At 47.1% G+C, this 24,699-nt stretch overlaps 2 protein-coding genes across 5 annotated transcripts in view; one reads left to right on the top strand and one right to left on the bottom strand.

Annotated features, from left to right (window-relative positions):
- Window positions 1-24,699, bottom strand: part of BRF1 (BRF1 general transcription factor IIIB subunit) — a 358,870-nt gene that overhangs the window by 167,571 nt on the left and 166,600 nt on the right. The window lies entirely within an intron of this gene.
- On the top strand, window positions 11,762-17,763 carry BTBD6 (BTB domain containing 6). Of its 4 annotated transcripts, none has more exons than XM_075331027.1 (5): window positions 11,762-11,869; window positions 13,148-13,430; window positions 15,735-15,825; window positions 15,922-16,040; window positions 16,333-17,763. In XM_075331027.1, exons 2-5 carry the CDS (start codon window positions 13,237-13,239, stop codon window positions 17,363-17,365), a joined length of 1,437 nt encoding a protein of 478 aa, XP_075187142.1. In that variant the 5' UTR covers window positions 11,762-11,869; window positions 13,148-13,236; the 3' UTR covers window positions 17,366-17,763. The 4 variants fall into 4 exon arrangements, with proteins under 4 accessions (XP_075187142.1, XP_075187143.1, XP_075187141.1 ...); XM_075331028.1 differs by lacking the exon at window positions 11,762-11,869 and adding an exon at window positions 12,592-12,771; XM_075331026.1 differs by lacking the exon at window positions 11,762-11,869 and adding an exon at window positions 12,592-12,953.

Here is a 24,699-nt window from a genome sequence, read left to right as displayed (position 1 = left end):
TCTGTACTCGTAACTAGTGATGAGTGGGCACTACCATGCTCGGGTGCTCTGTACTAGTAACTAGTGATGAGCGGGCACTACCATGCTCGGATGCTCAGTACTCGTAACTAGTGATGAGCGGGCACTACCATGCTCGGGAGCTCAGTACTCGTAACTAGTGATGAGCGGGCACTACCATGCTCGGATGCTCAGTACTCGTAACTAGTGATGAGCGGGCACTACCATGCTCGGGTGCTCTGTACTCGTAACTAGTGATGAGCGGGCACTACCATACTCGGGTGCTCTGTACTCGTAACTAGTGATGAGTGGGCACTACCATGCTCGGGTGCTCTGTACTAGTAACTAGTGATGAGTGGGCACTACCATGCTCGGATGCTCAGTACTCGTAACTAGTGATGAGCGGGCACTACCATACTCGGGTGCTCTGTACTCGTAACTAGTGATGAGTGGGCACTACCATGCTCGGGTGCTCTGTACTAGTAACTAGTGATGAGTGAGCACTACCATGCTCGGGTGCTCAGTACTCGAAACTAGTGATGAGCGGGCACTACCATGCTCGGGTGCTCTGTACTCGTAACTAGTGATGAGCGGGCACTACCATGCTCGGGTGCTCTGTACTCGTAACTAGTGATGAGCGGGCACTACCATGCTCGGGTGCTCTGTACTCGTAACTAGTGATGAGCGGGCACTACCATGCTCGGGTGCTCTGTACTAGTAACTAGTGATGAGTGGGCACTACCATGCTCGGGTGCTCAGTACTCGTAACTAGTGATGAGCGGGCAACTACCATGCTTGGGTGCTCAGTACTCGTAACTAGTGATGAGTGGGCACTACCATGCTTGGGTGCTCAGTACTCGTAACTAGTGATGAGCGGGCACTACCATGCTTGGGTGCTCAGTACTTGTAACTAGTGATGAGTGGGCACTACCATGCTCGGGTGCTCAGTACTGGTAACTAGTGATGAGCGGGCACTACCATGCTCGGGTGCTCAGTACTCGTAACTAGTGATGAGTGGGCACTACCATGCTTGGGTGCTCAGTACTGGTAACTAGTGATGAGCGGGCACTACCATGCTCAGGTGCTCTGTACTCGTAACTAGTGATGAGCAGACACTACCATGCTCAGGTGCTCAGTACTGGTAACTAGTGATGAGCGGGCACTACCATGCTCAGGTGCTCAGTACTGGTAACTAGTGATGAGCAGACACTACCATGCTCAGGTGCTCAGAACTGGTAACTAGTGATGAGTGGGCACTACTATGCTTGGGTGTTCAATACTCGTAACTAGTGATGAGTGGGCACTACCGTGCTCGATACTCGCAACTAGTGATGAGCGGGCACTACTATGCTCGGGTGCTTGGTACTCGAAATGAGCAGGTCAGACACTCGGATGGGCACAAGTCGAGTACACGAACATAATGGAAGTCAATGGGGGACTTGAGCATTTTTGCTGCCCATAGGGTGGTGTAGGGAACCAGATGCAAGTTTTGGAGCAATTCACCCCCTTTGCGGTCACCACATTATACATAGGATAGACTAGGAAGAACTGTGGAATAAATTTCCCAACATATTGGAAGAGCTACCTACTGTTGTCGATTACCAACTGTGGCCATAAGCAATAAGCATTTTTTTCCATTTTCTCCTGAATGATTACAGTTGGCATACTAGAAAAATCCTCATCCGATTCACCAATGTGAATTCTATAACTCAAGGTATTTGCAGAAAAGCCTTTTTCACATTATCTGTAGCTAGAGAGAAGCCGAGAAGTGTGTAAATAAGCTGGTAAATAGAAGGAGCGGTAACTAACCTTGTGTACCACCCAGTCCCCCACTACAGTACACCATATGTAATCGTCACTGTCTCTACTGACAGGCATGGATAATTTGGAATATGGATGGGGTCATGGCAGGGGGAAGGCAACGTGGCACCAGATGAGATTCACACCAGGGCTCATGTGTCTCTTAGTTAAGACAATTAGTGGAAGAAGAAGAAAACACAAATTAGCCCAACTGTAAATCCTCATCTGTACAAAAAAAATTATAATTTGCTTTAAAATCTTGCAATTAATAAACATACAACTGTAGTATATTTACATTTGTAGTTTCAAAGTCATTTTCTTTGTGGCTTTTGTAAAAAGTGGAAAACGTTTTGTCGCCGTGAATAATCTGAATGTTTATTACGGAGCAACATTTTCATGAAATTTCACCTACACACTGACTATCCACAGAAAAATGGAGTATCGCTGTGGATTGACATCCAGTAGCTGACAATTTATCGTGTGTATTTTCTTTCCTATGGATTTCATTCTTTGCAAACTGGACAGTGGTGGTGCATCGGGTGACGCAGACGTCGTCGCTGCAGAATACTGGCTGCAAAAAGCCCTGTGGCAATTCCCACTATGTACAAGAGTTCCCAAAAGAGCCTGGAAAGTTGGCCACACACATTACACGTGTAAATTCGGCCAAGCCCATCAATTTTTGCAGGATTGGCCAACAAGTTAAAGGGAACCTGTCATCAGAAATTTTGCACTAAACCTAAAAGATTCCCCTTCTGCAGCTCCTAGGCTGCATTCTAGAAAGGTTCCTATTGTTCTTGTGCCCCCTTTCAGACCAAAATAAAGACTTTATAGAGTGGTACCTTTTTGTATTCAAATCTTGATAATGGTACACGGGGGCGGGCTCTCTGGTGTCCGTTATTCTGCCTCCTGCCGCTTTAGGCCATCCACCATCGCGCAATTTCATACCTCAGGAGGTCGCCCAGTGCGTCCGAGGTCTTGCGCATGCGCCGTGCCACTCTAGAGGGACTGTGCAATGTGCAGTGTGACCGCTGGTGACGTCTTGCGCAGGCAAGAGATTATGGGCGGCGCTGTGATTTTCATCAGCAAGTACCCACCCATAATCTCATGCTTTCACCGCCGCCTCCACCGTTCTGCGCAAGTGCTGGCCAGCTTACCTCACGTCAACTCTTTCCCATCTTGCCCTGGATCAGGAAATAGATGGGAGGAGCGGAGCAGGACACCAGCGATCAGGAGGAGACGCGGAGAGGAGCTACCGACGTACATAGTAAAAAAAACATGTAAAATCAAATCCCGCTAGAGTGGGACGGCGCATGCGCGAGACCTCGGACGCACTGGGTGGCCTCCTGAGGTATGAAATTGCGCGATGGGGGACGGCCTAAAGCGCCATGAGGCAGACTAACGGACACCAGAGAGCCCGCCCCCGTGTACCATTATCAAGATCTGAATACAAAAAGGTACCACTTTATAAAGTATTTATTTTGGTCTGAAAGGGGGCACAAGAACAATAGGAACCTTGCTAGAATTCAGCCCAGGAGCTGCAAAGGGGGAATCTTTTAGGTTTAGTGAAAAATTTTTGATGACAGGTTCCCATTAATATTTTCGAGGGTCTCCCTTCCGCTTCTGTCTGGCGGACCATTTGACCATTCATATCATAGACAAGTTACAAGTCGACAATTTGCAAAAATTATTCATGTATCTGTTGTAAAACCTGCTCCACATAAATCCAAGGATCTTTATACAAGTGCTGCGGCGGCTGTAAAATGCCGCGTTTTATCAGCAAAAACACAACATGTGAACAAACCCGAGTATTAGGATAGAACTACTGGCAAACACATTACTGGCTCTACAGTGGTCAATGATCAATCATCAGGCTTTCCTGTCCTATTGATCCCTCTGCTTCTACCCGCTTTCCTCCATGTCAGTGACTTGCAGAGAACGCACAATAAGACCCGACACATTATCTATTCTATATCTCTCTCATCTTGTTTCTCATCAGGTCTTGCCATATTTTTTTTTTAATTGACCTATTTATGCATAGTTGGGTATTGAAGCCATTGCACACCATGACAGGATTATCAAAGCTACTGAGCTGCAGCGGCGCTGTGGGGATCCAGGGGGTGGAAGACCTATATCGGATGAAATATTCATGCTGCGCTGCCCCTCCTCAGTAACCGGGTGGGGGGCACTTAGAGTTCACTGCGGTCCCTTTAGGTATTTTATTTGGACCTATAAAGTTCTCCACAATATGCTACTACTGCGAATGTAACCGGAGCAGAAATCCTCTGTAGCTGGAGACTGTACATAATTGCAAAACTCAATGTGGCTTGTGAAGCCTGTCACAACAATCAGAGGGATACGTTGTAATGGAAAACTACGAGACAGCGGCTTAATAACACACAGAGGCATGCAGGAGCACAATGGTCAATCAATATGGCCGTCAGCTCCCACCGGCCCTGAAAGGCAGGACTGTTTAGTAGTACAGGCTCCCAAAAACAATATAACGGAGCAACACAGTCCCCAAACGTAGAAAATAAAAACATTTCAGTGTATTCAATGCAAACCAGATTGACCATCATTGCAGCTGTTATCAAGCATCAGTATAGCACCCGTCCATGCGACGGGCCTCCATTGTAGTGCCTGTGCTGCAATACCGCACTTGCCCTGTAGACAGCTGTGGCGCTTGCTGTTTTTAGAACAACAGGGCTGTGGAGTTGATCGGCGAATCATCAGATTTCATCTCTTTTAAAACTGGCTAGTATTGATGAGCGGGCACTACCATGCTCGGGTGCTCAGTACTCGTAACTAGTGATGAGCGGGCACTACCATGCTCGGGTGCTCTGTACTCGTAACTAGTGATGAGCGGGCACTACCATGCTCGGGTGCTCTGTACTCGTAACTAGTGATGAGTGGGCACTACCATGCTCGGGTGCTCTGTACTCGTAACTAGTGATGAGTGGGCACTACCATGCTCGGCTGCTCAGTACTGGTAACTAGTGATGAGTAGGCACTACCATGCTCGGCTGCTCAGTACTGGTAACTAGTGATGAGTGGGCACTACCATGCTCGGGTGCTCTGTACTCGTAACTAGTGATGAGCGGGCACTACCATGCTCGGGTGCTCTGTACTCGTAACTAGTGATGAGTGGGCACTACCATGCTCGGCTGCTCAGTACTGGTAACTAGTGATGAGTAGGCACTACCATGCTCAGCTGCTCAGTACTGGTAACTAGTGACGAGTGGGCACTACCATGCTCGGGTGCTCTGTACTCGTAACTAGTGATGAGTGGGCACTACCATGCTCGGCTGCTCAGTACTGGTAACTAGTGATGAGTGGGCACTACCATGCTCGGGGGCTCAGTACTGGTAACTAGTGATGAGCGGGGCACTACCATGCTTGGGGGCTCGGTACTCGTAAGAAGTGATGAGCGGGCACTACCATGCTCAGGTGCTAAGTATTGGTAACTAGTGACGAGCGGGCACTACCATGCTCGTGTGCTCAGTACTCGTAGCGAACAGTCGGATGGGTACAACTAGAGTACCACATTATAATGGAACTCAATGGGGAACTGGAACATTTTACCACAAGATCTTCCATTGACTTACATTATAGTCGAGTTATGCCCATTTGAGCGTCCAACTGCTGATTATGAGTACCGAGCATGGTAGTGCCCGCTCATCACTAGTTAAGAGTACCGATCCCCCAAGCATGATAGTGCCCGCTCATCAATAGTTACCAGTACCAAGCACCCGAGCATGGTAGTGCCCGCTCATCGCACTAGTTATAAGAACCGAGCATGGTAGTGCTCACTCATGACTACGATCTAGTGTATATTAATCAGTAAAGAACAAATTTAGTTACTCATTAACCAGGGCCTTGAGGCTCTGTGCGCACTAGAAATGTGAATTTTCTCAAGAAAATTTCTTGAGAAACTTCTGGGAGTTGAAGATTTCCGCACCCGCGGAAAAATCCGCGGGAAAAACGCATGCGCATTTGCCGCGGATTTACCGCAGGTTGGTCCCTGCGGTTTTGCAATAAATAATATAGATAATCGATAGGCAGATAATGGATAGAGTGAAAGATGGATAGATGAATAGATAGATAGATAGATGAAAAAGACCTATATAATGTCCCACCCCCCCGCATATTCTAAGCTGGCACCCTTTAGTGACTTTCATGTGGCACTAAAGGGTGCTTAATCTTGTATTTAGCCATAAAACAAATAAATAATTAAAAAAAAACTGACGTGAGGTCCCCCCATCTTTTGTAGCCAGCTAGGGTAAAGCAGACGGCTGCAGCCTGCAAACCACAGCTGGCAGCTTCACCTTGGCTGGTAATCCAAAATAGAGGGCACCCCACGCTGTTATTTTACATTGAATAAATATTTTAAAACAAAAAACGTGGGGTCCCCCCCAAATTGGATCACCAGCCAACGTAAAGCGGACAGCTGGGGTCTGATATTCTCAGACTAGGGAGGTCCACTGTTATTGGACACTTCCCAGCCTAAAAATAGCAGGCCGCAGCCGCCCCAGAAGTGGCGCATCCATTAGACGTGCCAATCCTGGCGCTTCGCCCAAACTCATCCCGTTGCCCTGGTGCGTTGGCAAATGAGGTAATATATGGGGTTGATGCCAGATGTGTAATGTCACCTGGCATCAAGCCCTGGGGTTGGTGAGGTCAGGCGTCTATCAGATACCCGACATCACCAACCCAGTCCGTAAGAAATAAAAAATAGACAAAAAGTTTTATTTGAAAAAACACTCCCCAAAACATTCCCTCTTTAACCAATTTATTGAAAAGAACAACCAATTCCATGTCCGGCGTAATCCAATAAGGGGGGGGGCACGGCGATCCATACCATAGTCGCTGTCCCAGTCAATGAAGAACAGAATGTTCCCCATTGGCTGGGAGAGCAATGCAGTGACCTGAGCTAACATCAATAGCCCAGGTCACTGCAGGGGATGCCGAGCGCTGCCATCAGGAGCATAGATGAGATCATTACCTGCTGTGATGATCTCCTGTACTGCTGACGTCAGCGCTGTCACTGACTTCTATGCCAGCCGCTAGTGACAGTCTCGGGCCGCTAGCGAGACGGGCATAGACAGCAGTGACCGCGGTGACGTCAGGAGGCAGGAGATCGTCACAGCAGGTAATGATCTCACCTCCTGACAGCAGCGATTGTCATCCCCGCGGCTGCCAGCACTGCAGGGTGTCAGTGTCTGCCTGTGCTGCCACGTGACAGGCTGCTGACACTGCAGGCAGACACTGACACCCTGCAGAGCGGGCAGCCGCGAGGCTGGAGCGGGACACAGACTGCACGGGCACCTGGAGGTCGCACGGAAGTGCTTCTGTGCGGCGTCCAGGGAGTGTGACGTCTGTGTATACTCTGCTCCGCTTCCTCTTCCTGGCATAATGACATCGCTTCCTGCAAAACCGCAGGCAGCGATGAGCATTACCGCAGGTAAATCGCGGCTATACCGGGGGTATACCGCACATCATTTGTTACCTGCGGTATACCCCCGGAATTTCGCGATTACATTACAGTGAATGGAGTGAAATTCCGGGGGTATACTGCAGGTACCTGTGGAAAATAATGGACATGCTCATTTTCTCAAGAAAGTTTCTCAAGAAATTCTTCAAGGAAATTTCTTGAGAAAAATCCGCACAGTGCGCACAACTATTTTTTTTTCTCATAGAATTTGCTGGGAAATGTCTGCACAAAGATTGCAGACATTTCTCAAGAAATTTCCGCGGCAAACCCGCGGGTAAATCCGCGGGTAAAACGGCCTAGTGCGCACAGAGCCTTAGACTGATAGATAACAAATAAAAGACTAGAACCTTTCCTACATATTTATTAAAGGATTTCCACAAAAAGTGGTTTCTAAATGATAGCATAGCACCCTTCCAAAATCCGATGCAGACTCCAAGCCACAGCTGTCATTAACTGTGTATTGCCTGCAGCCGTGACTCCACGACCATAGTCCACATTACCACTGCAGCCAATCTGAGTTACGCAGCATTTGTTGGCTATATCAGCTAAGCTCAGTGATTGGCGCTGTAGTCGTGATGCCATAACTGCAGCAAATACAGAGACTGGAGCAATTGTGAAGCCGATACATTTTTACAGACCCCACTGCCCTGTTTAGCATAAAGCAGCCATGCTTTCATTTTCCTATATAACTCAACCACTTTTCATGAGCAATGTGAGGATCATGTCTCCCTGCATTACTAATAAATCTCTAAGGCTACATGCGCACGCTGCTTCTTTTTCGTGTTCACAAACTGCAGCCAAAACTGCAGCCAAAACTGCAGCCAAAACTGCACCTTGTCAGAGAGAGCCTGGAAATGTCACAAAAAATGTAGGTGCTTTTTTGGTGCATTTTTGGTGCGTTTTTGGCTGCAGTTTTGTCAACAATTGTTTCATGTATTTTTCAGTTCAAACAAGCCCATAAAGCTTGTTGAATTGGAAAAAAAAAAAAATTAGAAATAAATAAATAATTAAAAAAAACGGCGTGCGGTCCCCCCCAATTTTAATGCCAGCCAGATAAAGCCATACGGCTGAAGGCTGGTATTCTCAGGATGGGGAGCCCCACGTTATGGGGAGCCCCCCAGCCTAACAATATCAGTCAGCAGCCGCCCAGAATTGCCGCATACATTATATGCGACAGTTCTGGGACAGTACCCGGCTCTTCCCGATTTACCCTAGTGCGTTGGCAAATCGGGGTAATAAGGAGTTATTGGCAGCCCATAGCTGCCACTAAATCCTAGATTAATCATGTCAGGCGTCTATGAGACACCCTCCATGATTAATCTGTAAGTTACAGTAAATAAACACACAGAAAATCCTTTATTAGAAATAAAAAACACAAACACATTCCCTCATTACCAATTTATTAACCCCGACAAAGCCCTCCTTGTCCGGCGTAATCCAGCATGCTCCAGCGTCGCATCCAGCAGTGCTGCATGGAGGTGACCGGAGAAGCAGCAGACACCGCCGCTCCGGTCACCTCCATGCAGCTAATGAAGACAATAGCGCGATCAGCTGAGCTGTCACCGAGGTTACCCGCTGTCACTGGATCCAGCGGTGGATCCAGCGGTGGCCGCGAGTAACCTCTGACAGCTCAGCTGATCGCGCTACAGCGTGGAGCCGGCGGCAGGAGCGTGGAGCCGGCGGCAGGAGCGTGGAGCCAGCGGCAGGAGCGTGGAGCCGGCGGCAGGAGCGTGGAGCCGGCAGGAGCGTGGAGCCGGCCGGCGGCAGGAGCGTGGAGCGTGGAGCCGGCCGGCGGCAGGAGCGTGGAGCGTGGAGCCGGCCGGCGGCAGGAGCGTGGAGCCGGCCGGCGGCAGGAGCGTGGAGCCGGCCGGCGGCAGGAGCGTGGAGCCGGCCGGCGGCAGGAGCGTGGAGCCGGCCGGCGGCAGGAGCGTGGAGCCGGCCGGCGGCAGGAGCGTGGAGCCGGCCGGCGGCAGGAGCGTGGAGCGTGGAGCCGGCCGCCGGCAGGAGCGTGGAGCCGGCCGGCGGCAGGAGCGTGGAGCCCGGGACTGTCAGCGGCGGCGGCGGTGGCGGTGAGAGGGGTCCATCATCTCCCCTGTGCGGGGACCGCGGTACTTCGGGGAGGACGGGACTATCAGCGGCGGCAGCAGCAAGAGGGAAAAATCAATGTTTTCAGCTGCCAATGTCCATCCCCCTCTCGCTGCCGCTGCTGATAGTCCCCGTCCTCCACATCATCTCCCCTGGGGACAGCGGTACTTCAGGGAACACGGAGGACGGGATGGGACGGGACGGGACCACTTGCCTGACCTCACTTCCTGAGAAATCACCTGCGTTTTTGCTAGCAAAAACGCAGGTAAAAGGCAGGTAAAATGCACCATTTTTGATTAGCATGCATTTTTCCTGCGTTTTTGATGCCCTCATTGATTTCAATGGGTGACAAATGTTGACAAAAACGCAGGAAGAATGAACATGCTGCATTTTTTTTGTCACAAACTTTTGACAAAAAAAACGCTGACAAATAAACTGCAGTGTGCGCATGACAAATCTGACTTCTCATAGACTTTGCTGGGAAGTCAGATGTCAGAAAGCTCTGACAACAAAACTGCAGCCAAAAAAGCAGCAAAAAAGCAGGAAAAAAAGCAGCGTGCGCATGTAGCCTAAGGGTATGTCTACACATGGCAATCATTGCATGCGGATCTGATGCAGATTTCACCAAAGTTTTGCTAAGAGTGACGTACAAGGCAAAACCAGGCAGAAAACAACCAAAATCTAGCAAATTTACTTGTCAATTCCCGCAGTATGGAGTTAAGGTACCGTCACACTAAGCGACGCTCCAGCGTTCCCACCAGCAAACTGACCTGGCAGGGATTGCTGGAGCATGGCTACACGGGTTGCTGGTGAGCTGTCACACAGGCAGATCTCACCAGTGACCAGTGACCAGCCCCCAGCCAGCAGCAACGCGTGGAAGCGATGCGGCGCTTGGTAACTAAGGTAAATATCGGGTAACCAACCCGATATTTACCTTGGTTACCAGCACATACCGCTTAGCGCTGGCCCCCTGCACTCCTAGCCAGAGTACACATTGGGTTAATTACCCAGCTATGTGTGCAAGGAGCCGGCACTCGCTGCGTGAGAGCGGCGGACGCTGGTAACGAAGGTAAATATCTGGTAACCAAGGAAAGGGCTTCTTGGCTACCCGATGTTTACTGTGGTTACCAGTGTCCGCAGAAGCCGGCTCCTGCTGCCTGCACATTCAGTTGTTGCTGTCTCGCTGTCACACACAGCGATCTGTGCTTCACAGCGGGACAGCAACAACTAAAAAATGGCCCAGGACATTCAGCAACAACCAACGACCTCACAGCAGGGGCCAGGTTGTTGCTGGATGTCACACACAGCGACTTCACTAGCAAGTTGTGCCTCAGCAGCGATGTTGCTTAGTGTGACGTGGTTTAAAAGGTAAATATTTTTTTGGTTACTACTGTAAACAGTTAGCAAATGGAAATTTTGCAGCGAAGACATAAAATTTGCTTTCTATCCAATCTGTTAAAAAACTCTCTAACAAACATTTATTATTTATTTTTTCATTTTACCTTTTCTTTTCCTGGTAAATGTGCATTGACGTTTTTGCTCGCTGACCTAATATTTCATTACACACAAGCCAATTTCCTTAAGGCCCCTTTACACACTGAGACTTTCAGCGATCCCACCAGCGATCCCAACCTGGCCAACGACGCAACAGCGATCCGGACCTGCAGAGTGACCTAGCTAGTCATTGGGGACGTTGTAAAGCAGCTTTTTGAAAGGGAAGTCGCTAACAAAGTCGCTGTAAAGGCCCCTTTACACACTAAAACTTTGCTGCACAGCGGGAAACAAAGGACCAAAGAATGGTCCTGAACGATTTGTAGCGATCACAACTTCACAGCGGGGAGCAGGTCGCTGATGTGTTTCACACACTGCAATGTCGCTGGGGAGGTCGCTGTAACGTCACAAAACCGGTGACGTTACAGCGATGTTGTTTGCGATGTTGCAGTGTGTAAAGCCACCTTTACCCATCGACGTCATTATTACTGGTTATTTTCCGGTGACAAATGCAAATGCTTGCACAAGAAACAATACCCTTTCCTCCTGCAATGCAGAAAGTCAGTGGCTTTGAGAAAGCGGCATGACAGCAATAATAGTGGTCATACACTTTAAACATTTATTTTATTTTTAACATTGACTAAAGAAAAACACATGGACATAGATGACGTTCCAAAAATTAATAAATGCATAAAAAAGCAAAAATAAAAGAAAAAAAAATATCAATATGTGTACAATCTGGCAGGTTAGCACTTCGAAGGAAGTTTTGCATTGTGGCGTGAGCTCTCCGGCTGATGTGTCATGTGTGGGCGCCCTCTGTTGGCCACCAGTGGACTCGGCCACCCCAGATGTGTGCAGAGAGGAGGGAGAGCTGCCGCCTGGAGTCCGCCCCTCGCAGTCTTCCTGCCATCTCCACAATCATGGCTCCACACTCCATGAACGATCCTGCTGTGCAAACTTTCCTGTGTGTATGTGTGGCCCCGGAGATCAGCGCCTAGCTCCGTGCAGGTACAGGGGGGTCAGGGGTGCGTGGGCTGTGCAGTGCTGCAGGCTGGCATGCCCCTATACTGCAGTCTGGGATCTGCAGACAATACCCACCGATGCCAGATGTGTGTTTATAGGGAGGGGAGGGATCTGCCTTCATGTAATTAAACTTTGCAAACTTGTATTAATTGTTACATGTATCTCATCAAAACTTTAATTCCTGCATTTACATTGCAACATTCATTTTTTTTCCTGGCTTTACTTTACTAGATCCCACACCCTAAGACTATGTGCAAGTAACCATTACCCTGCTCTCTGGGTTTTTCTGGCTCTTGATCATGCAGATCAGGGTTCCCGGGGTCCATTTGTGTTTCCCTGGGTCTTCTTCCCCTGCCATGATGCCCCCCTTTCTATGAGCTCTGTGCATTGTGCGCAGTTCTGCAGGATCTTTTCTACACTTTGTCCCCTTCCTTCTTTATGGGTTTATCCTGTGCTCTTGGATTGATGATGGGGGGCTTTGGGTGGGAGTGCAGAAGAATGACATATTGTCTGATGGAGGCAGGATGGAGGGAGGTTACAGAGTCCTCCCACCTCTCTCCCAGGCTAAGCTGCACACACAGAGGCTTGTTGGTGCAAGGACTGCTGCTGCTGCTGCTGTGAATGGCAAGGACTGGCCCCTGCCATTGGCTCCCAGGCCCGTGACGTCAGCAGCCCCTGCTTGCTATTTGAGCTGAAGCCTTGCCCAATTCTCTCCACATCTACACGTAGAGCCTGGAGCCAGCAGCAGCAGCAGCACACACAGGAGAGGGGGAGGAGGCGCCTCTATTCTGCTCTCCTATTCCCTGTGCTATGCATATGCCAGCACACACAAAAGCTGCACCGCTGGCAACCAAATCATAATGAGTGACGAGCAGCAAAGGAATAGGGTGCGTGCGACAAACTTCTGCCGGCTGCACCCCAAGGAGCCCTGGATGTAGCCTAGCCGCCGGAGCAGCTGGTGCCCGGGCAGTGTGTGTACTTTCCCCTATGGGTGCCGCAGCTGCTGCCCGCTCCCCGTGGATTGTATTGGCGTGCACGTCACCGAGGTCGATTACATAACTGCATGGTGGTGTGTGTTATTTTTTTTCCCCGCTTATGGATGAATCAATGCTGGTGACTTTGGAAGTTAAATCTCAGCGTTCGTGACTGATGCTTACGACAGAGGAGCCCTTGCTAGTTTTGTCCCCTTGCCCATGCCACTAGACCCAGGCTGCCTGAATGGCAGGATCATGAAGTGTTTGACTTTCTTTCTTCTGCTTCCAGAGACCTTAAAGAAGTCTAAAAAGAGCGCCCGGGCTAACGGCAAGGTGCAAGCATGCTATGAGATAGTGCCTCTGGCTCTGAAGAGGAAGATGGCTGCAGAGCTTTACCCTGCCAGTGCAAACACGAATATCGCCAACAGTAACAACGCTGCTGCGGTCACCGCCAAGAAAAGCACCCTCCACATCCAGCAGAACGCCCCGCCACCGCCGCAACTCCAGAACCTGAACAACAACAACATCGAGAGCACCAACTGGCAGTCCGTCCATCCGACCCTGCGGGAGAGGTGAGCACAGGCCCCTGCAGCCAGCACGCCGCATGCACAAGGGGACTGCTAACTTTCCGGGGCAAGCTTAGGATACTGCAGTCATTATTTGAAGTCATGGGGGGGTGAGTACCAACTGCAAGTGCAGAAATACCCAGCACCATAGTCAAAAGGTACCCGAGCCCAACACTGCATGCCCAGGGGTTACTGCACCCGAGCCTGACACTGTACGCCCAGGGGTTACTGTACCCAAGCCTGACACCGCATGCCCAGGGGTTACTGTATCCGAGCCTGACACTGCACGCCCAGGGGTTACTGTACCCGAGCCCGACACTGCACGCCCAGGGGTTACTGTACCCGAGCCTGACACTGCATGCTCAGGGGTTACTGTACCCGAGCCTGACACTGCACACCCAGGGGTTACTGTACCCGAGCCGGACACTGCATGCCCAGGGGTTACTGTACCAGAGCCTGACACTGCATGCCCAGGGGTTACTGTACCAGAGCCTGACACTGCATGCCCAGGGGTTACTGTACCAGAGCCTGACACTGCATGCCCAGGGGTTACTGTACCAGAGCCTGACACTGCATGCCCAGGGGTTACAGGACACTGCACGCCTAGTCTTTACAGTACCTGAGCCTGATACTGCACACCCGGGGTTACAGTAGCCAAGCCTGACAGTGCATGCCCAGGGGTTACAGTACCTGAACCAGACACTGCGCGCCCAGGGATTATGGTACCCTAGCCCAACACTGCACACCCAGGGATTACAGTACCCGAGAGCCCGACACTGCACACACAAGTGTTACAGAGCCTGATGCAGGAGCCATGCCAATGATGCTGCAGTACCAGGGTTGTAACACCCAAACACTGCTGTCAGAAGGCTATTGCCTCCCGACAGGATACAGCACCGTCCTAGCTAATCTTTAAATTTCACAGACACTGAGATTAACAATCCATGGTGGTGCAGTCATAAGAATAACACACAGAAGCAGCAAACTGCAGCTACATAACTTATCCTTTACTAGGGGCAACAGCAAAAAGCCCGGACTCCAGTCGGGGCAGATAACTTGGTGCCAGTATAGACTATCCCTTATCAAACATATCCTCGCACGTACATTGTCCTGGCTACCTAATACAGAGGTCAGCCCACCATTGGTCTGTATGAAATGTATGGGAACGATGAGTTTAGGGAGAAGCTTCTCTTGACCCTATTGTAATAGACAATAGAAGTGAGCAGTCAATGTAAATACGTTGGTCCGTAATCGCCATATGCAGGTCCTGCACATATTAAGCTGACAGGCGTCCCCCGCCAACGCTGCACTGAGTTAGCAGGCAGCTCATGCGCTGAGCCATTGCTAATCTGCAAGGAGCATCAGCAGGCACAGGACATGGTGATATAGATAGGGGATTCCTCACTGCAGAGCTGTCAGGACCAACCAGAACAGCACTGGGTCAGATCACGCAAGTAGAGCTCTTTCTGAAATACTAACGCACATTGCCACCACTCTCCGATACGAAAGAGAGATGGATTTTCTTGTTGAGGTCTTGACAAGCGTAAAAGACCAACCCATTCGTGACCATGGATTGTTTGTTGCACAGCCATTGATCTTAAGTACCATTTTCTTGGCAACCATGTCACATTTTCAATAGGTCAATCAGCCGCATGAATGTGAATATGCCAGGGGTCTCTTCTGGTTTGTTCTGACGTGGTTGATTCTGTTGCACACCGCAGATCATGTTAGATGTCAGTTTTATGCCTTGCAACACATACGGTGGTCATACAAGATGATGTGGCATTTGCAGGGTCTTCACTGGCCATATTGTTGCATTCAGTGGCACATCGACATTACCAGTCGTTCAGGGCCACAATTTATTATTTTAGCATCACTTCTGCTCACTTGCTTCTCTGGATGACGACTGCATTACAAAAAACAAATGCTTTCCAGGCAAAGCTATGTTCTTTTAGATTTTATTTCCAGTAATCTGAAGTAAAGCCACCGAGAATTTCTATGAATCCTCAGGAAAATCCCTCAGATTAGCATGATTAACCCATATAAGACCAGTACGAGGCAGCTGCTGGAGACAATCAGGCTGCAGCCAAATTCGACAAGAGGTGAAATCTCCGCAGATTAAAATGAGCAGACCTTTCTCGTACGCCCATGAAAAAAGGATGTGTCATCTCTTTCATCCCGGCATTTACATTTAATGGGAAGGCCACTTCAATTAGAGACGCTCGCTTCAGCCTTTGTAGTTGGATTTACACTGGCGGATTCTTGTTTTGTTCTTCCGGCTCAATATATATGTATATATTCTCCCTTTAGGAATGCACTGATGTTCAACAACGAGCTCATGGCTGACGTGCACTTCATCGTGGGGCCGGTAGGGGCCTGCAAGAAAGTCCCTGCTCACAAGGTACGTACGTCAAACCCTTCCTTTCAAAAAGAAAAATGGCTCTTTTATGATTTGCAAAATTAAAATTTGATGATTTTTTTTTTTGTTTATTTCCAGTATATTTTGGCCGTTGGGAGCTCTGTGTTTTACGCCATGTTTTATGGAGATCTAGCGGAGGTGAAATCTGAAATCCATATCCCGGATGTGGAACCTGCTGCTTTTTTAATCCTTTTAAAGTAAGTGGGGGTCATTAAAAAAAATTGGAAAAGAAATACGGCAGCAAACATGAAAGCTTATAAAATATGCATAGCCCTGACTGGCATTAATGGCTCGCTCTCAGAACGGTTGGTAAAATAGCTGTTCTCGAAAACCACAAAAGCTTCGGCTTCTTATTATGCAAGGAGCACAGTCGTTAAAAGGAACTGGAGGAAAAAAAAAAAAAAAAAAAAAGATAGCAATTTTTTAATCTTTGAATTTTTGGAGCAAATGCGTTACGACTCATTGTTCATTCTTTTTTTCGTTCCTCAGGTACCTGTATAGCGACGAGATTGACCTGGAGGCGGACACTGTGCTTGCAACGCTCTATGCTGCCAAGAAGTATATTGTACCCGCGCTGGCCAAGGCCTGTGTGAACTTTCTTGAGACTAGCTTAGAGGCCAAAAATGCATGCGTTTTACTTTCTCAAAGCCGCCTCTTCGAGGAGCCGGATCTGACTTTGCGTTGCTGGGAAGTGATTGATGCGCAGGCTGAATTGGCGCTGAAGTCAGAGGGCTTCTGTGAGATCGATCTTCCCACCCTAGAGATTATCGTGACCCGGGAGACGCTTAACACTAAAGAAGACGTCGTGTTTGAAGCCGTTTTGAACTGGGCAGAGGCCGAGTGCAAAAGACAAGGCCTGCCGGTGACACCCACAAACAAGAGGAACGTACTGGGAAAAGCACTGTACTTGGTACGGATTCCCACCATGACTTTGGAGGAATTTGCCAATGGGGCTGCCCAGTCGGACATTTTAACCTTGGAGGAGACACGCAGCATATTCTTGTGGTACACGGCTGCTAACAAACCCCAGCTAGAATTTCCTCTTGTTAAAAGGAAGGGTCTCGCCCCTCAGAGATGCCACAGATTCCAGTCTTCGGCCTACCGCAGTAACCAGTGGAGATACAGGGGACGTTGTGACAGCATCCAGTTTGCGGTAGACAAAAGGATATTTATAGGCGGACTTGGGCTTTATGGTTCGAGCTGTGGCAAAGCAGAATATAGTGTCAAAATTGAACTCAAAAGACAAGGGGTCGTCCTTGCTCAAAATCTGACTAAATTTGTCTCCGATGGTTCTAGTAACACTTTCTCCGTCTGGTTTGAGCACCCTGTGCAGGTGGAGCAGGACACGTTTTACACGGTCAGTGCCATCCTGGATGGCAACGAGCTCAGTTATTTTGGACAAGAGGGCATGACGGAAGTGCAGTGCGGAAAAGTGACTTTCCAGTTTCAGTGCTCGTCGGACAGTACCAACGGTACTGGGGTACAAGGGGGGCAAATTCCAGAGCTCATCTTTTATGCATGACGCGTTTCACCTCCTGACTACTGCTAAAGCACACCAACGCCTCTTTTTATTTTTTCTTCTTAAGCGGCCTGCAACGCGATAGTTCGCCCCATTTTCCACTCCCTGATTGTCCTGCCATGCACTGAAAAAGGGTGAAGGGAAATCTGTTCTGGTAAACTGTAGGGAATGTATCACAGGCTGTCTGTTCTCCACCTGAAGGAATGCTTTCAGAGTTTAATCTTATTTTATTTATTTATAATCTATTTGAATTATTAAAACTGCGCCATGCAGGGGAAATGGTAAAGAAATCAGCACATAATGTGCATTTATTTTGTATATAGATAACTTGGTAAAAATTTAGCTCGCTCAGAGGAGCGGCGATTAAATATGTTACATAAAAGATTTTTACTTATACCCGACCTCTGCCTTGTCTATGTCATTTTTACGTTTCTGAACTTCATGTATGTTTCATTGGTAAAAGGTTGTTTTTAATCGGTGAACCATGTATATATTTCTATGCATTATTAGTGAGTGACTGTCATAAATTCAGCATCATCAGTGATACCGTAACCACTGCTGGAGCGCCCATAGACTAAAGATGTCTGGGCAATGCACACTCTGCACTGACCATCTAAAATGTGAATGCAAAGTAAGCAGTTTGCATGAAATCATGCAGCTGTGGAGGTGAGAAGCTTGCTGTCAGACACAGCCAGACTCCCCACAGAGAAAGGAAACAATGTTTATGACCATGTCTGCTTTCCCAGTCATTTCATGCACAGCATTTGTATATAAAGATTAGGAAGCACTGACAGTGCTTCCTCCTCCATACTCAGTGGTCATGTGATCACTGGATGTAGGGAGGAAATAGGAGTCGCTGGGTGTGGGGAGATCCAGTCAGCGCTGCTATGTTGCCAGAAGTCTGATTTTCCACTGTAACAGGGGATAATATACCAACCCCAGTTACAGGGGAAATCAGTAATGATAAGATGTATTAATATATATATAAAGTCCACCAAAGGGCTTACAAAACTTCATGGAAACACAGTATGGTAAAAAAAAAAAAAAAAAAATATAACAGCCTTGAATGTTTTCAGCTCTGTCACTGCTGAGGAAAAGAAAAAAAAAAGTGAAAAATAGACATTTTCTAGAGATGAGTGGACCTGTGGACATTCACCTGGCGAGGCCAGCTGCACTTTAAAGTATGTTTGGGACCCAAACCCCAATGGAAGTCACTAATTGGGCAGTTTGGATCTCCTCCCTCATGCAGCCAGCCATAAACAGATCACTTCCAGGAGATGGTGGGCAGGGTTTTTCCATTATTTGGAGGAGGGGTTGCACTCTACATCCGAACACGCTGTTACACCCAGTGTGAGCTGATCAAGCACTGCAAGTGGCTCGCACTGGGTTGCACACCGAGCGTACCCAAGCACAGCGATCTTTGCATGAGTGATGCTTGTATGTTAAGCACCCGAACTCTGTTTTTTCATAAAAGTCTGAATACTGAACCTCACGTTCACACATCTCTAATATTTTCTATTTGTCTTTACATTTTTTCCCCCAGCATCAGCAAAAAAATACGTAAACATTAAGCCCCATGTATCACCACACCAAAAAAAATATAGGATTTTTTTTTTTTACAGTTGTAGGAAGCGAATGTAAGCTAAAACCTGAAAATATGCAATGTCAGGAAAGGAGGAATTGGCCCAGTATTGAACTAGTCAATAATCCGCAATGACATGGGGCTGCAGAGTGAAGCTATAGGGAAATTTACTAATTGAGATGACCACAGGAAACGTTCAAAATGTCATTACGTTATATTTTGGAACCAGAAGGGAGTCCTAAGCCACACGGCGAGAAAATCGGAGCGAGTGGAGTGCGATAAAACATCGCATTCCACTCGGACCAATTTTAGCCTGTGTGTCAGCACACAGGAGCGATTACTTTCTCAGCCCTAATCGGACCGAGGAAACAATCGCTGCATGCTGCGACTGTAATGAAAGACTCTTTTCTCTCGCACCCATTCAAGTGAATGGGGCGAGAGAAAAATCGCACTGCACTCGCAGTACACCGCGCATACAGAGCGAGAATCGCAATAGCCGGCTATGGAGGAGAGAGGGAGAGAACTCCCTCCCTCTCCGCCTCAGTTCCTGCCCACCACTCCGCAGCGGAGGTCCGCTCGCACGGTCGGACTTCAGTCGCAAGGATACTAGCATGATACTCTGCTCCTGCTGTGCTGCCAGCGCGGGCCGAGTGTCATGTGAGCATTGCACTAGCGCCCGGTGTGGCACTGGCCTAAGGTGATCATACAAATTAGACACAAAAATGACTCCAGAAATCCCCATAATATAAGATCAGCCGAGCGAACATATGTTTTCAGTGGGGGAGAAGAGAACGCCACAGCCGATTTATCTCTCCTGAAAGCAAAAGGATCAAGCATGGAATACCCAACTGTCCGATCCTTCTCTTCACTGATATAATTGGAATGGTCCCATATAGTTTGTTAGTGGGTTCGGGTAACTTTCATCTAATGTGTACGGGAGGGGGGGGTTACATTAGATAGTGGGCATTTCTGGTGTAATTGGAGGTTTCCAGGTATATTGGGGCCTCCCATCTTCTTCCCTTATGGATGATCTCAGGGATGAAAGTAACATAAAACAAGTTGTTTTCAATGCCTGATCCTTTTTGTTTCCCAGGGAGATAATCGGAGGTGTCCCGCGTATAAAGGGCACACAGTAATTGGTGGCATAGGTCTTTAATGATTGAAATTTGCTGTGTTAGGCTACTTTCACACATCAGTTTTCTGCATTCAGGCACAGTCCTTTTTTTTTCCTGATCCAACGGATCCTGAAAAAAAAGTGCAAACCGTATCCACCGGATCCTTTTTTTAACGGATCCGTTATGCCAGATCCGTTAAAAAAACGGATCCGGTGGATACGGTTTGCATCCGTTTTTGCATCCTTTTCGTCCGTTTTTTGGCTGGATCCGTTTTGTTAATTACATTGGAGCATGCTCAGTTTAGAAAAACGGATCCGGCGGCCGCATCCGTTTTTTACCGCATTACGCCGGATCCGGCGTCCATAGGCTTCTATTGTAAAACACGCCGTATCGCGCCGGATCCGGCGCGATGCGGTTTTTTTGCCGGACAAAAAAACGTTGCAAGCTACGTTGCCTCCGGCCGCCGCTTTTACTAATTTTGCCGCATCCGGAAAAAAACGGATGCAACGCAAAGCCATCCGGTACAATCCGGTAACAATGCAAGTCTATGGGGAAAAAACGGATGCGGTACCGGATCCGTTTTACCCGTTTTTTTCCGGATTGAACCTGATGGCAAAAAACTGATGTGTGAAAGTAGCCTTAAACATTAAGTTGCCAAAGTGCACTAAAGATCATTCTGGAGCTGAACTTTGCTGGTAATCAAGTTTTACAACATTGTATTCCAAAATATGCTGTGAATGAGCACAGTATACAGTGTTTTTTGGGGGCGGATAAGTCAGTATATATTAAATGTCAGTAATTTGTTGACGAAGTGTACTCTTGTCCTGGAATCATTAGGTTTATTTGAACCAAAAACATTTGCCTCTAAATCACAAGTAGATAAACTAATAGTTACACAGGACACAAGGAATATTCTACGCTTCTTCAAAGCATTGCTTTACTTACACCAGTAATGAAATTCATGCATGGCCAAGGAAGGCGCTGTCTGCCCCCTGCCCTTCTCTTTCATTGGAGCAAAATGTCTTATTAGTCAAGGTCTGAGGATGTGGAGTGGGGCAATGCATGGCAATAATTATTTAACCGATGCAGTTCTAAGGAAATTCCAAAAATTAGACCTGATGGAGGCACTTGGGGATACCTCTGGAGAACTCAGGCTTCGTCCTTTACCTTCAATGGGAACGATATGTAATAATAAAATTCTCTTACACCATCTCTGTTAAGGTAATGATGTTATGCTGGTCAATTCTTCCCACTGGTCAGCTCATTGGGGGACCTCATTTATATAAGGGTGTGACAATTTATCTATATAAGAACGACAAGTGAAGATGCGGATTGGTTCTCCATTTAACAGGATTACCTGCATTACATTTTGAGGATGGGCACTTTTTTTTTTTTTTTTAACTGCCTTCAGCTCTTTATCGAGTCATAGCAGCTTGATGGATGAACGCCCTTGTAGGACGACGATCGATTTTGTGCAGCCTGGATAGGTCCAACAGGGTCTTCTCCATAGTTATCTTGATTGTATCAAGTCATCTTATTGCTGGTCTTACTCTTCGCCTTGTTTCTTCTATTCTTCTGCCCATGATGTCCTTCTCCAGTGATTGCTCTCTTCGTATGATGTGTCCAAAGTAGGCAAGTTGTAGCTTGGTGATCCTTACTTCGAGTGACATGTCTGGTTTGATTTGCTTCAAAATTGATTTGCTTGTTCTTTTTGCCATCCATGGTATTGATAACATCCTTCTCCAGCACCACATTTCGAAGGCGTTGACACTTCTTCTGTCTGGTTTCTTTATCGTCCAAAGTGTTGCATCCAAATGTTACTACAGAAAAGACCAGACTATGTAGGAGCCAAGACCAGACTATGTACGAGCCGTGTCTTCGTCACCAGTGAAATGTTGCTTGATTTAAGGACCTTGTCCAGTGACCTTAGCTTTCTATCAACTTCCGGTGTAGTCACTGGATCTTGAATGATCATGCAATTTGTCCATCTAAAATGTATCCCGGTCTTACATGGCAGTAGTCAAAATTTTTGTCTTCTTTGTATTGAGTAGGAGTCCCATGTTCGAGTTTTTTTATCTTGACACCCCTTTAAAAGTCCTTCACTCAATCTATGCTTGTTGCTATCAAGGTTGTATCGTGTTTAGTACTGTCAATAGAAAGTGAAGCTTTATGCCAAAATGAGCGAGCCAACACTGACTGGAAAGGAGTACAAATGCAATCAAAACCCATTGCTTTCTACTGCATCTGTTCCCCTCTATGTGTGTTCCTGTCTCCTAAGCATTCGTAGACGATTTTCAGCAATTGGTGGGGGTCTCAGGACCCAGACTCCTACCGATCGACTTGCAATTAAGAGAACAACATATCAAAAATAACATCAAACAATAACTGTAAGGGCCTATTCACACTGCGCACGTCAGCGGTTTTCTCATATACATCTCTGATGTATGCTCCTGCATAGGCGTAATGAAGTTAATCTGCTTCCGTCGTGTTTCGATAATAGATTCCTTTAAAACCCCATTACTTCCAGAGAGGGAAGGATAAATGGGGCACAATGAGATATTTGGCAGCACAACTGTTGAATCGCATATTTATTTTCTATTTGGCATAAATCTGATCAGAGACCCAATAGGCCACGATATTTTAGAAAGCTGCAAATGATTTTGTGAAGTGAGCAAATAGCGGCATGTGTGATAAAACCGGAGGTAATGGAGTGTGACATAATTTGGCTAAGTAAACGGTAGCTTTGGATTTTTCATTTTAAGTGCCCTGCGATGTTATGCTCGCGCACCGATCACACTGAACCTGTATCAGGCAGCTACTATTACACGCCGGGAAGGGAAAGGTGCGGAGTAAACATCAATGGAAAATAGAATGCGAGCGGTTCTACGTCACTGTTCACATCACCTACTATTCACACCAGTTATATAGGACGCTAGATGTGGAGCAGGATCTAAATCACCACCTACAGCAAAGTCTCCGTGTCACGACAGACGCTGGAATAGGATTACTGCAGCCTGGAAGGGGTCTGAGCATTGAAAATGGATATGTAAAAAAATGGCATTTATGGTTTTAAATGGATTGTCTGGCATAAAAGTATACAAAGGAAAAAGAATGGTGGGGAAAGAAGAAAAAAAAAAACACATTACGCATCTGCTACATCTTCTACTCCAGTGCTCCTCCTTGCAGCGGTGACTTGCCATGGGATCATGTGACTGCCACAGCCAATCACTGGTACTGGTGTCTACTGGAACGGTTGGGGATTTATTTTTTCCACTCACACGCCACCTTTTTTTTCTTACTTTCTCTCTTGTTGGCTTTATTTTTTTTCAATCTCAGAAAACCCCTTTAGCCTACTAAGAACTACATGCCACGAACACAGAGAGCATGGCCCGTGGCCTTACACTTAGCCAGATAAGGTCTAGAAAATACGGTGTATGAACACATGATTGCTGGCATGGTAAAGCTTAAAGGGGCACTCCACTATTTTTATGTTGATGCTATATATATATATATATATATATATATATATATATATATATATATATATATATATATATATATATATATATATATATATATATATATATATATATATATATATACATACACATACATACACACATATACACACATATATATATATATATATATATATGTGTGTATATGTGTGTATGTATGTGTATGTATATATATATATATATATACATACATATAAGAGTTGTCTGCTTTCAGATTCTTGATCCTTTTGTTCTCCGAGATGAGCCGCCACCCGAGATGTCTCAGAGAACAGGAGCGCGAGGCAGAATGATTCTGTGTATGGGGTGAGTCGGGTGAGATAGCAATCGATGGGTTCTAGTGTACAGTTAGGTCCAGAAATATTTGGACAGTGACACAATTTTCGCGAGTTGGGCTCTGCATGCCACCACATTGGATTTGAAATGAAACCTCTACAACAGAATTCAAGTGCAGATTGTAACGTTTAATTTGAAGGTTTGAACAAAAATATCTGATAGAAATTGTAGGAATTGTACACATTTCTTTACAAACACTCCACATTTTAGGAGGTCAAAAGTAATTGGACAAATAAACCAAACCCAAACAAAATATTTTTATTTTCAATATTTTGTTGCGAATCCTTTGGAGGCAATCACTGCCTTAAGTCTGGAACCCATGGATATCACCAAACGCTGGGTTTCCTCCTTCTTAATGCTTTGCCAGGCCTTTACAGCCGCAGCCTTCAGGTCTTGCTTGTTTGTGGGTCTTTCCGTCTTAAGTCTGGATTTGAGCAAGTGAAATGCATGCTCAATTGGGTTAAGATCTGGTGATTGACTTGGCCATTGCAGAATGTTCCACTTTTTTGCACTCATGAACTCCTGGGTAGCTTTGGCTGTATGCTTGGGGTCATTGTCCATCTGTACTATGAAGCGCCGTCCGATCAACTTTGCGGCATTTGGCTGAATCTGGGCTGAAAGTATATCCCGGTACACTTCAGAATTCATCCGGCTACTCTTGTCTGCTGTTATGTCATCAATAAACACAAGTGACCCAGTGCCATTGAAAGCCATGCATGCCCATGCCATCACGTTGCCTCCACCATGTTTTACAGAGGATGTGGTGTGCCTTAGATCATGTGCCGTTCC

Source organism: Anomaloglossus baeobatrachus, chromosome 12, assembly GCF_048569485.1.
Source record: "Anomaloglossus baeobatrachus isolate aAnoBae1 chromosome 12, aAnoBae1.hap1, whole genome shotgun sequence".
In the NCBI taxonomy this organism is placed as follows: Eukaryota; Metazoa; Chordata; class Amphibia; order Anura; family Aromobatidae; genus Anomaloglossus; species Anomaloglossus baeobatrachus.
The sequence above is the reverse complement of the archived record's forward strand: the minus strand, read 5'-3'. Positions and strand labels throughout refer to the sequence as shown.